This window comes from Vanacampus margaritifer, chromosome 1 (assembly GCF_051991255.1).
Source record: "Vanacampus margaritifer isolate UIUO_Vmar chromosome 1, RoL_Vmar_1.0, whole genome shotgun sequence".
NCBI classification, from domain to species: domain Eukaryota; kingdom Metazoa; phylum Chordata; class Actinopteri; order Syngnathiformes; family Syngnathidae; genus Vanacampus; species Vanacampus margaritifer.
In genome coordinates, this window is record NC_135432.1 from 58,862,005 (window position 1) to 58,875,375 (window position 13,371).

At 41.3% G+C, this 13,371-nt stretch overlaps 1 protein-coding gene across 3 annotated transcripts in view; it reads right to left on the reverse strand.

Moving 5' to 3' along the window:
• The window catches only part of asap2a (ArfGAP with SH3 domain, ankyrin repeat and PH domain 2a), a 47,502-nt gene that overhangs the window by 26,998 nt on the left and 7,133 nt on the right, over positions 1-13,371 (reverse strand). For all 3 annotated transcript variants that reach the window (XM_077557427.1, XM_077557417.1, XM_077557436.1), the window contains exon 2: positions 3,106-3,178. In XM_077557427.1, coding sequence (XP_077413553.1) covers positions 3,106-3,178 — 73 coding nt within the window. The remainder of the gene's footprint in view (positions 1-3,105; positions 3,179-13,371) is intronic.

Here is a 13,371-nt window from a genome sequence, read left to right on the forward strand (position 1 = left end):
CTATGCCACTTGTTTGTGCCTCAAACGTTAAATAACGTTTAGTAAAATCCTATGGAGGAGTGCCAAAGACGTTAAAAGACGTTTTTTTTTTCAAAACAGAGGTGAAACTAACCATTTTCTATTGTTGATTACTGAAAAACGGAAGAAGGTAGAAACAAACTTTTTTTTCTGATGAAAGATGAGAGTCCAATCTTTCATTTGGTAGTATGTGTGTTTCCATAGTCCAAACACATACACTGTGGACCTTGAAAGATCAGTCAAAATGCTTAAATCGGCTGGCACCCACGGCATCCCTTTTCTGAAAACGCTTGGCAGTCAAAGAGTTAAGATCACAGAAGAGCTGGAGGTGGGCGGAGTTGCCCTGGACTGGTCATCAGCCAATCACAGGCCAAATACAAACAACTACTATGCCATTGGTCAGGCGTGGTTTTAACAGTTTTATAAAAATGTTCTTCACTCAAACTTAAGTGCATATTTAAACAAAATAGATTTCAGTGCCAAACTGTTGCCAAACCTTAACTGTACCGATATTTTTAAGTAACTTTAACATTCCTAACAAGTCAATCCTTCTTAATAGCAAAACATAAAAACAATTAAGTTAGACGAATGATGAAAATGTAATAAAGGCCATCACTTTTTAAGAGAGAGAGAGAGAGAGAGACCAGTATTGTATCATTTGGTAATCTTACTGATTCAACATGTCATCATCATTGCTCTCTTTTTTTTTTTAAATTAATTAATTTTTTTAGTGTGTGTGTGCGTGCGTGCGTGCGTGTGCGTGCGTGTACGTGCATATGTGCGAGTTTGTGCTAATTATTTCACCTGAAACCCGTTAAAAATCCCATACCCTTCACCTTAACCGAATACTTCAGAATCCCGCTAGTCGTGACGTTGTCAGGGGACCAGAGGAAGGATCAAAGAAAAGAAAGATGCAACTTTAAAAATCTAAAAACCACATAACAGTCTATCTAGCTGTTAAAAGTTTAGTTTAGTTGTAAGAATGGGCAGTAAGGCACAATACAGTAATAACTTACTAAATGTTGGGATTTAGTTATAATATATTGATGTACTTCTTATACAAAATAAGCCACAGCCCAAATATTATTATCCTCTAAAGCTATAACAGCATGAACACATTTCCATGAATACTCCTCTGCATATTTATTTGCTTTGGACAATTGAGGAGACGAAAAGAAAATCCCCACACAGGGTTTCATGAAGCTGACCTCTTTGTTTTGTAAATACATGAGACGCCGGGTAGATTTGTGTCATTGACTTTCAAATAACAAATGTTAATACAAGACTCTATTGGGTCAACTGTACTCGCAGCCCAGTGGCTTAAATGTGTTTTGACTGTAAACACCATGAGAGAGTTCTCATTTTGTTATCACAGTTTATGAGCGTGTTTGCAATGAAAGCAAGCAACTATGACCTATTCTTAAAGCAGGCTACATAGATGATGATTTTTAACTTTTTTTTTCCCCCTTTTTTTTTTACGTGAGAGACCCCACAGGCTTACTGTTAGCGTACCCGCAGTTAATTATGCAGATTTAAAAAAGCAGCATTAGAACGGAAAAGCAGCAAAGTGCTAATGTTCACGCAGACGCCCGCAGAGACACAATCGCAGTGATGCGTGTTAATGAGAGACGGGAGGTGAAAGCAGGCGTGTGTCCGCGCCTCAGCGGCCCTCCCAGCTGTTCCTTTGAGACTTTGGATCAGACAGCTGTCGAGGGGACCACAACAGAGCTTGCAGTGTTCACCCAAAGACGTGCTCAGCACATTGTTCACATGTCTCTCGCCCCGGCTCCCTCTCTTTCTCGCCATCAGCGGGGCCTATGTCAGGCCAAACAAAAGACGCTGGAAAACACCGGGCACTGGCACAGCCAATCAGCATCCATTCCAAACACTCACTCACGCACACACACACACATAGACATGTGCATCCTTCCACCGTCTGAACCAGAATATTTACGTGTTCTGACTACAGAAGGAGACTATGTGTAGAACCTCTGCGGGGAGAAAAAAGGCACTCCCTCTGGGACTGAGCAGCCTGGAATAACTGCATGACTCCGTGGTGACTTCAAACTTTGACCCCAGAGTGATATCGACTTCAGTAAAACTCAATAGAAACCAGTAAGGCTGGACAACTTCCTTCGTCACTTCAGTATTGGCATCTTTCTATGCTTCTAATTTCTAGTTCCTGATCGGAAAATGGCCACAAGAGGGTGACCAATACTGGTATCGGTCGACTGTCACGAGTACCAATACCTTGAAATAAGGACGGGTATCGGCTATGGGTGTGCCCCTAAAAAATCGATTCTGAAAAGAATCGCGATTCTCATTTAGTACGATTCAGAATCGATTTTAAATGTCCCAAAATCAATTTTATTTAAACTATTTTATACAGTCTTCCCTTTGTCTGTGTGTGCCTTTATTTGGAGCGCTGTTCATGTTGTACCCGATTTGGCAACTTAGGGGATCCACGCGGTCTAATACACTGTTAAGTTGTAGCCACATTAGAGAGTAGAAGGAAAAAGTCACGATCAAGTTATTCCAATAAAAGTTGTCTTTTTGCAGTGTGGAGCCGTTCTTTTGAGTGATAAAAATGCCGCGAGTAGCGCGCTAATTAGCATTAGCGAGTCAGACTGGAGTAGATCGTTACAATTCCTTGCACAAACATTCCACAAACATTGTCAATCAAATCATTTTGAATCAAAAATTGTTCTCCATTGAAAATCGATTCTGAATCGAATCGCAGGCCCAAAAATCGGAATCGAATCGTGAAACATTCAAAGATTCCCACCCCTAGTATCGGCCCGATACAACACTTGGTATTGGTACTCCCTGATCCCTGTTTTAAGAATCCTAAATTCATACTGGAAGATACTGCTCCCTTCCAGCTTGGCCCTAATGCAAGTTGACTGTAGCAGCAAAATAAATATTAATATATAAATATTAATAAATACAAATTCTTACATCAGAAACATAATTTTTCACACAGAAGCTGGTTATGCTGTTTTTGCGTAATCCTGCTAATGAACAGTGACCATAAATTAACTTTTTGCCATGAGTTTTTGATGAAGATAAAAATGTATCAAAACTCACCCAAACCAGACGTGTAAATGGCCTTCACTGACTTTTTCATCTTGTACAGAACACTGCGGTCCACATCTAAGGCCTGAAACAGACACAAATAAACACAAGAAAACGTGAGACAGGGAGGATTTCATTCAAGTCAGGCAGACTGTGGAGATTCCGGGAAATGACAGTAATTCATGTCACCATCGTTTCTCTGGCATGACGTTAATAAATGATACGGCTCTTTTTATTTTGGAGGTCTGCACAAGTGTTGCTTCTTTGTACTTCACACTCAGCATGCATGTGGAGGACACAGCCTGTGTGCTGTATCTACACTGACTGCAAAGTCATGCATTATTCAAGGAAGCGCTAAAAATAGACATGCTCCCCACAGTTATTGTATTTTATGGGATGTGTGTGTGAACTGCTACATCAACAGTAGTTTGCCATTTCAACATTCACTACCTTAGCGGCAAATGTGAGGAAGTCCAGTTCCAGAATATTCACCCATGAAGCTCGATGAGGTAAAATATGACAAATAGGTAATGAATGGTTAATTCTGACACTGTGACCACGGCAAGATATTAGATGCTAAAAGACTCACATTGGATCTCATTATATAGTGCAGGTCGACCTAATGTTTTGGCTGATGATGATTGCATATATTCAGCAAATGCAGCTGGGACAATACGCCACTGTACCCCGTGACGAGTCAGTGAGTCTCAAAGGAAAAAAAGGGGGGATTTTGAGGAGGTCACAAGGGTGGGCTTTTTTCTTTTTTGTACATTATTAAATACGCCTGTTCAAGCGGGCAAAAGCTGGCTCCATGTTTACCTACCCTGCCCCCCCCCCAATCTGCTTAACACGTATCGGATGCTCCAGACACTTTGCATACAGGAATCGCACAATGACTGCCATTCAGCCACAGTATCCACAAAACTGTACACACGCACACTCGTAACAAATCATTAAGGTGCCAATTTTCTCACAAATAGGACCGCTACTTCATGATTTACTGTAAATACACTTTACTAGATGCTAATGCCAATGCTATGTCCCAATGTTGCAAATCCCAACTCCGGCTCTCCCTGTGGTTTTGCATGTTCTTCTCATGCTTGTATGACTTTTCTTTGGCTTTATCCCCCGCATGCCCCCCCCCCAAAAAAAAATACATGTTAGGTCAGATTTGTGCATGACAAATGTGGTTTGTGGCGATTGGCTGGCGACCAGTCCAATGTACCCCACTTTCCACCCAAAAATAGCTTGGGGGGAAAGTGCTATAGAAAATGGATGGGGAAAACACATTGAATGTCTAGATTAAGTAAAAAAAAAATAATAATTTTTTTTTAAACACTGTATACATATATATCGGGAGGGTCAACTGCATGCAAAAGCCATTGTTTTGTCGCCTTAGGCGCCTGTTAAATGACGCATTTGAGTCATGTGTCATTATCCAATTAGTTTGCGTCTGCCCCAGAGAGAGAGAGAAAAATTCCCAGCTCCGACCTCAACACCGGCCAGGGTGCGACGTAAAACAACAATAAAAAGGCCGCTTTCACAACAGAGGCAAAAGGCATAATGCGTTTTACACAAAGCAAGACTATCGACAGTGGTGGATAATTCCCACTCAACAAAGATTGTTTGAAGAGTAACTGACCCATCCAAGGGCTCAACATTGAGTGAGTTGAAGGATTGACAGTGGATCTCTATCGATTCGCTTTTCAAGTCATGGAATATTGCAACGATAGCATACTTTTTTATGAGCCTAACAAGATACAACAAATGTTGCTTTTTATTTATTTTTGTGTACCAGACGGGCACAATGTTACTTCCAGAATTTTTTTTTCCTGTATTAAAGACACCTACAGAATTATACACTGAACACCACATTAATTCCTGCAATAGCTTCTGCAAACACCAGCCTGTTGCCGCTCCATTAAACACCTCTTTGGCCTGTTTTAGTTTTATTCTTACAGTGCTTAGCCTCTTTTTATACTTGTATGACCGCTAGGAATGTTAAAGGGTTACCTCAAATATTTATGGATTGTTGTGTTTGGCCTAAAACAAGAAGTCCACTTTGTTGTGCCTTATACACCAAATAAACATAAAAAAAGATGGCTATTTGCAGACTCGCTAAGGCACAAACCACGGTACTAATGGTGCAAGAAAGCCATCACTGCAGAGTTAGTTCACTGAGGCTTTGACAAAAAAGGAGTGTACTGAATTGAAGAAAGATGCCAAAGCTTTAAGTGCATCTTGGCAGAGAAACCCATTCAGACAACCCCATTTAACCTTAAGAGCAGCCTTTGTGGACCACAATGCACTTCGTTGACCTCATAACATCAAAATGTCACATATCAGCTAAGTAGCTCTATCAGTTAGCTGACGAGCCTGCTTAACCTCTGCTTGACTGCTACAGTATGCCTGTAATCACCCTATGAATCAATGTGACCAGTTCAAGCTGTAACACACGCCTGCAAGCTTTCTCGCTGTGTGAGAGGCAATCCGCTTTCTCATGTTTGCTCTCTGCAGGCTTGAGGCTCGGCCATCTTGTTTGTAGCATAGGCCCCCGCTCTAAAATTAGCTGGTTTGAACCCAGAAGCTATTCATTCCCAGGGGAATTCCACTGCCTTGGACGTTTCCAAAAAGTGAAAGATCACGCGGATCTTTACACAATAGAAACAGCTCGTGGTCGACGATCCAAAATCTTTTTTACTCTGCTAAAATAATGCATAACATCATGATGACAATCAATCAATCAGGCACCATCTGTTACAAGACATCTACAGGCACTATCAAAGCATGGCTTTATGGGGTCACAAAGGTCGTTGCCGTGGAGATCCATTTACTTATGGTTAGACGTTTCCTGAGTTTCAGGTTGAAGTGTGTTAAGTGACCGGGTCGTTTACAGTAAGTGCGTAAATTTGGTGATGTGTGTTAAGATACTTGACTGTACATATTCAGCAGAAGCACATTATCTCATGAGTCCTCGTGAAAAGGTATTTATGGTACTAGAGCTGTCAAAATTAATCGACAAGTAATCGATTATCAAATTAATCGACAAGTACTTTAATAATCGAGTAATCGTTTGGAGCCATTTTTTATTTAAAATTGTCCAAATCCTCCGATTTCAGCATATCAACAGTAATTGTTTACCGATTTCTGCAGCCCATCAAAATTACAGGAAGATAATTGAGGTGATTGTAAATCTCTGCCATGTTTCAACAACCCAAATAATGACTGACATTTGACAAAGTCAAAACTTTGATTATCATTTTTTGTTGATTTAAGGCTTCAATTGTATTTATTTTTTACAATGAGGTATCACTGACAACTCAGTTTTCTGCATGTACAAAGCAAGCAAAGTAACACCAATAAACTAAAAGCCAAACCGTTCAAAGCAATCTGCCATTAGTACCACATGCAAACACACAGTCGGACCTCCCTTTACAACACTCGCACTAACCTTACTTAACCCACTAAGCCTCCTTCCCATGGCAGTCATGTGAGTAAACAGTCTGCCACATGAGGTAGACGATGATACCAAGCAATAAGAAGGGAGCATTCTGGCATTCAATTATCTCATTTAATCGGTAAATGTGCATACTAGTGAAGGCATCTTATAACTTTTAAGTCATTGAGTTGCAAGATGTTATAGAAAAAAACAAACCGACCACGCAAAGCTTGCCAGACTCTGTCAATGTTTATACACATATTGAATCAGGAGCATCCAACAGGGCAGACACTGCGTGGCTGTTCTCCACCTGTGTTCTCCTGGTCAGGCAAAACTTTTGCTTTCCACAACCTCAAATTTGGGCAGGCAATGTAAACACACCGTAGTGTGCGTCCTGTGGAAAAGCTGTGACTCATTCAAAACATATGTCAAATATACAGTTCCACCTTGCTGGGCCGGAATAATCCCGCAGGCAGAAACCTGAGGAGGAGAGACAACACTACAGTCGGGCTGTTACAAACATGTTCTGTTCCCAGGTAAGTCGTTGGAAAGTCCGATGAAGGCAGCAACAGAAGAGACTGACTTGATTTTGAACATGTGATAAAACTCAAAAGTGGAAAAAATACACAACACAACTTTTCGATATGCCAAGTAAGCAAAGTTAACCAACGATTGCGCTTACTAATGAAAATGTTTCATCTGAGATGACAACTCTCTTTTACAGAAGTTGTAATCTTCTAATATCGTAGCATGGTTTCATTTGTAAACCTGAACTTGACCGAAAAGAATTGCCTCTGTTGTCTTCTCAAAACAGTTGGAAAAAATATCAGGAATTCAGACGGCCAGGCTCATCCTGAGGAAGGTTAACGCTATTTTGAATTGCCCTAATCATCCACTCCAAAACGAGTTTGAACTTTTGCCCTCAGGCCGTCGTTTTAGGGCTCCCCGGAGGACTAAAAGGCTCCGGGTTTCATTTATCCCAAGTGAAAATTATTTACCGGTAGTGATGGACAAATGAAGCTTCATGAAGCACTTGTGATATTTTTGTCTCCTCTAGATGACAAACTTAGTTTGAAGATGCAGTGGAAATGTAATCAATTTCCAATTGCACGATCCTTTATCTTTAAACCAAGAGCACCATCTAGAGGAGTCAAAAAATATTGCAAGTGCTTCATGAAGCTTCATTTTCCCATCATTGTCTACCGGTACTTAATGGTACCTCAACCTTAGGTTGCTCATATTTTTGGATACCATAACCATTGTTTCATTTCTACTGTAGTAAGTGCTACTTTAGATATTGTATCAGGAAATTTTCCACTTGAGGTTTTGTCACAGTCAAGTTCTTTCTGCACAACTCCAAAGTTGTTTAAACGTTTCATCTAGCTTCTAGTAGTTTACAGTTCCTCAACAATCACTATAAAGCAAATCAGCAGCTCCAGGGTCTGCCGCGAGCTGCCAAAAGTCACGCCAGGATGTCAACATCAGCTGCAGTGCAAAGAGAAAACAAACTTTTATGTTCACTGCTGAGACGGTTCACATTTTACAAGGTTTAGAGGAGCTGGGGCGGGCCATTTGTTTTGTTTGGTTTTCCCAGGCGACCGAGGCATTTCTACCGAGCCTTTTCCATCGTTCAGGGCAAAAAGTCAGTTACAAGCTCAAGAGCATACTTCAATACCATCTGTTTGATGATGAAAAACAAAGAAGGTGGAGAGCTGATGGCACCTTGCACACTTTTGAGTATTAAAAAAAAAAAAAGGTTATGAAGCAGCAGGAGACTCGTGAAAGTATGTTTAGCGGGACCAAATGTGTTGCTTTTTGAAGTGGAAGCTGATCTCACCTTGGAGACTTATTTTGACTCTTCCACATGAACGGTGTCGGAGCAGCAGCGGGAGCCGTTACTGCACTCTTAATGGAGCGTGACATCGTTCGGGAGAGTTGCAAGGGAAATTGTGTGTGCATGACGGCTTCTAATCAGCTGCAATATCAAGCGGTATTACAGTCTAAATAAAAAGGAGGAGGCCGTAGTTGATGGAGGAGTCACTGTCTCCTAAAAGCAATAATCTCATGGCGGCTGGATTCGGCTGTGCAATTTGATCACAATTTATCTTGAAGCCGCTCTCCCCAGAATAATTATGTAGAAAATGCAGATGATATATTTTATTTATCATATGCTATTATTTCTGTGAACCAGATGCCAAAATGATAATTATGTAAAAACATAACTTTAGGTCATTTTGGAATAAGTTGTTTTCAGCTGTTCTGTTTGTAAATTATTCTTGGTATTCTGCTTTTGGTTGTGTGAAGCATATTGAGGTGTATCATAAAGTTCCAATATTTTGTTATAGATATGCATCATTTGGAGTGTGACTGTCGTATTTGAATTACTGCAATAATGCGGAATTACACAATTATTTTCACTTTGCTATATAATTGCATCAAATGTGACAAATTCATTCTAACTGCAGAAAGAGCCTTCCTTGACTTATGGTAAACATTCTCCCCACAGCGAAGAATTCTGGGTCACATCTTTTGAGTGAAAGTGACAACAGGACAACACGCCTCATAAAGAGTCACCATCCCACTCGCTCACACAAACAACCCTAGAGTGGTCCGGACTACAAATCAATGATTGGAGTTCATTAATGAAGAAGTGCTGGGCGTCAGAGGACAATGGGGGGAGCAACAGAGGTTGTCTCAGGGAATCCGGGAGAGGACAGACTGATGGATGAGGAGCATGTCATGTGCTTTTGACCCCTCAAATGACAAGTGCCCAACCCCTTAACCTCCTTTTAGGCTAATAAACAGACACACACACACACACACACATATAACCACTAAGTCTCATTTCACTATGGTTGAATCGAACGTTTGAACTTCTCTGATAAACTACTGGTTAAGATTGTGGCTTTGCACTGATTGAGTCCAGACGGTAACCTTTGCCCCTGAAAGAGCCACAGAGAAAAAGCTGCTGCATCATAATGAAGGCCTTGATAGAGTGTGTCTCTGCATGATAACGCTAACTCGACAGTAGAGTCCCCGGTATGGCAGTGGTCCCCAACCACCGGGCCGCGGGTCATTTGGTACCGAAAGAAAAAAAATTGCATTATTTTTATTTTTTTTCGAAAATGATGTTTTATTTTTGAAAAGTGGCCGGATTCTGTCTGTTACATCCGTCTCACTTGACGCACTTCAAGGCCGCTACACCACACGTCACATGATACGTCACGCTAAATTTAATTCCAAGCTAGCAAAATGAGCAAAAAACTAACTTCTTTAAAAAGTTTATTTGCGAAGGGGAAACGGTCCAATGAAGGGACAGAAGAGGAACCTGGACCCTCTAAAAAAGGGAAAGCTGCCTTTAACAGGCAGTATCAAGAATCGTATTTAAAATATGGATTTATCGCCACGGGCGATTCCCACGCACCAAGCCCGCTGTGCGTAATATGCGGTGACCGGCTTTCTAATGAGGCGATGAAGCCTTCAAAACCGAGATCGCCACAACAGCACTGAAAACCCTGTTTCCATTTCCGACATTGTATCTGTGTGAAGCTGGGTTTTCTGCAGCGACGGCAACCAAAACCAAATTACGGACCAGACTGGACCTAAGTAGCACACTTCGGGTATCATTGTCTCCCATAACCCCAAGATGGGACCGTCTCGTTGCAGCAAAACAAGCTCAGGGCTCCCACTGATTCACTACTGCTGTGATTAGCGAGTATGTTCATGCACTTTGTTTTTGTGTTGTGTCTTATTTTGAAGGTATGTTTAAACGCTACCATAGCGAACAGAGTGTGTTGCATTGTTTTGGGGCAGAAACGATGTTGCTCATGTGATGTTCTGTTGTTGGTGCGACGTTACGGACACCGTTAATAAAGTTGCACATGACTACACAGTAGATTTACGTTCATTATTATTATAGAGAAAATACCACAGTTTTTTTCTTGTCATTTTATTTTGTTTTTATCAGCTAAACCTTTAGATTGGGCCGTGAAAATATTGTCAGACATGAAACCGGTCTGTGGTACAGAAAAGGTTGGGGACCACTGCCTTATGGGATGCCGCAATGCCTCTTATTTCAAACACAGTCCCCCGCAGGAATAACTTAGTACCTAACAAGAAATGAGAAGTGTTTTGGCAATAATCAGGAAACGGCAGAGCACAAAAGCAGCTCATCCCCTGACTTTAAAAGGGAACTAAACACTTTGGAGGGGTTTGCAAGTTGTATATGCCAACATCACAACTCTGTATGAACTTTAGTATCATGGTGAATTATGTAGCTTTTAATGATATCAAATAGGGACCAGTACCCATGTTTGGTTTAGACTAGTTTAGCTCTAATGAAGTGATTCATTTGGTCAAACAAGAACATGACAACTAACCCTAACCCTAAAATCCAATGGGCAACAAAAAGGGTACAAAATTTTTTTCATTGGTAGCCTTGGACTGCATGCAAGAGACGTCTGGTCTACCACAGACAACAATATCTATTTTTGTACTGTTCGAACAATGATTAAGAAAATAATGCTTGTTAGTCATAAAAAAGACATTTCCCATTCAGAAACATTTTTGATACCTGGGTCAAAACTGATCAACTCTTCCAAAGAATTTTGTATAAATCACGTTAAGTTTTTTGTCAGTACAGACGCTCCCCAACTTACGAACGAGTTACATTCCGAGCGATCGTTCGTAAGGTGAATTTGTTCGTAAGTTGCTTCAGTGCTATATTTTGTATTATAATTTATGTTTAAAGAGAATACGTACAGTACTGTACTACGTATGTTAGAGAGAGAGAGCGAGAGACACACAGTATGTACATGTACGTAATAAGATAAATAAAATGAAGTTTAACTTACTTTTGGAAGATGTACTCGATGCTTAAGGATTTGATGGAGGAGGAGGAGGAGGAAGAGGAGGATTTTATATCATGAGAGGTTCTTCGTCGTCGCTGGAATGGGCTTCAAAAGTTACTTCCTCCTCCGTAACTTCAATGTAGGAAGAAGTTGAGGGTCACGGAGAAGAAGATGAGGGTTGATGAGTATCTTCCTTGAGGATTTACTAGAAACTGGCCGAAAGAAGCGATCTAACGACGATTGCACAGTTTTCTTCTTTTTTCATCATAAATGATGCGGTAGCACTGTATGGCATCATTCAATTGATTTGCAACCTTTGTGCAACGTTCAATATTTGGGTCTTGCTGCTCGAAGAGTGCGATGGCTTTATCTATGAGCGACAGGCATTTCTTCTTCTTCCTCCTCCTCGACACGTTGCTGAGCCTCCAATGCTGGGTGAGCTCTCACAGCGCCAAGCGTCGGTATTAGCGGCGGAAAGAAGCACTACAGTACTCGGAAAAAGGCGCGCAATACAAAATCTAACTTACAGCATCTCTTTCCGAACATTTTTTGACATGCGCGCATGCACGCAGACATGTTCGTATGTACCGTTGTTCGTAACTCGAATGTTCGTAAGTAGGGGAGCGTCTGTATATTTATCAACACCATGTTGGATGTAGACGTGTATGGCTGAAGCCAGACACAAGCATTTGGCTAATCCTGCCAGAATCCCATTGCAATTACAGGGAGCATTAAGCTTCTTAGGAGGTACGCTCAAGACTGGCCTTCTATCTGCTCACTTGGGACCGACTGACCATTTAGGCAATATGTGTGAGTGCTTGTCCATCCATCCATGTGTCTCTAAGGCTATTAGATGTGGATTTCCCCGTGCGTTGATAATCCACGTGTCTGAATCCTTGTTAAAACTTTCCTCTCAGCCACCTGTTCTAAAAAAACGGCAGCTGCTGCTCCCAGCGTGGTCACTACTGTTCCCGCCAAACATTGGAGGTGGAGGAACCGAGCTGTTAGAAAACCCCAGAAGCAACACAAGATGACGGACCAACACATGGTCAAGACGTACGAGAGAACACTCGTGTCATCACGTTGGCCATAAACTGGATCGTGTTAAATGAGACGATTAAGCACCCGGTAGTGGTGAACAAGAATAACAGTCGCGGAGTTATTAAGTGCGGCCAGCTGGAAAGATAGTATCGCGGAAGACGCAGACCAGAATCAAGTTAAAGGCAACGAGTGGTTTACTGTGAACACAAAAAGTATAATAGGCTAAACAAGCTCACAGAAGGAGCTCATAAACTGCTCTATGAACTCTCTTTTGAGTTCATAGAAAGCTACTTGCTTTTTAACGAGCCTCATTACGTTGCCATGCCCGACCATCTGGAATCTGAACGGCTGGTGAGGCATTTGCAGCCAGTGCCAGCATAATTGATGCTGGGAATACCGTGGCCATTCCCAGAGGTATTCCAGAGTAATCCAGCTACAAAATCAACAGCGAGGCAACTTGTTTGACCATCGCATAGCTGGCATACCGCTGTGAAGCACTTCAGCTGGATGACTGATGACGCTGCCTTTAGAAGTCCACTCAACAACACCCGCAGCAATGACCCACGATGAATGACTTACTGTAACTATAAATACTTTTACCAAGCCAATTAAGACCAAGAAATGTGGACACCAAATGGAAAAGTAGAAAGGTTGGTGGAAATCGCTCAGTTTTGGCAAAGACAAACAATAGTTGCAGTGTTACAATTTGAATTGAGCTCGGAAAGCTCTTAATTCAAGGAAATATTGATTTGCAAGATTTGATGTAAGATTTCAGGTGTCAATAGGCACATATTGGTATAGAGCCTTTCAACACAGATTAAAAACAAATGAAGGAAGTCAAGAGTCTGCATCACAAGCACTGTACTTGTCAGGCAACTCTAGAATTTACCAAATGTAAATTTTACAGTTTGCAGCGTTGTGGAGAAGGAAGTCATGAATGGATTTAGT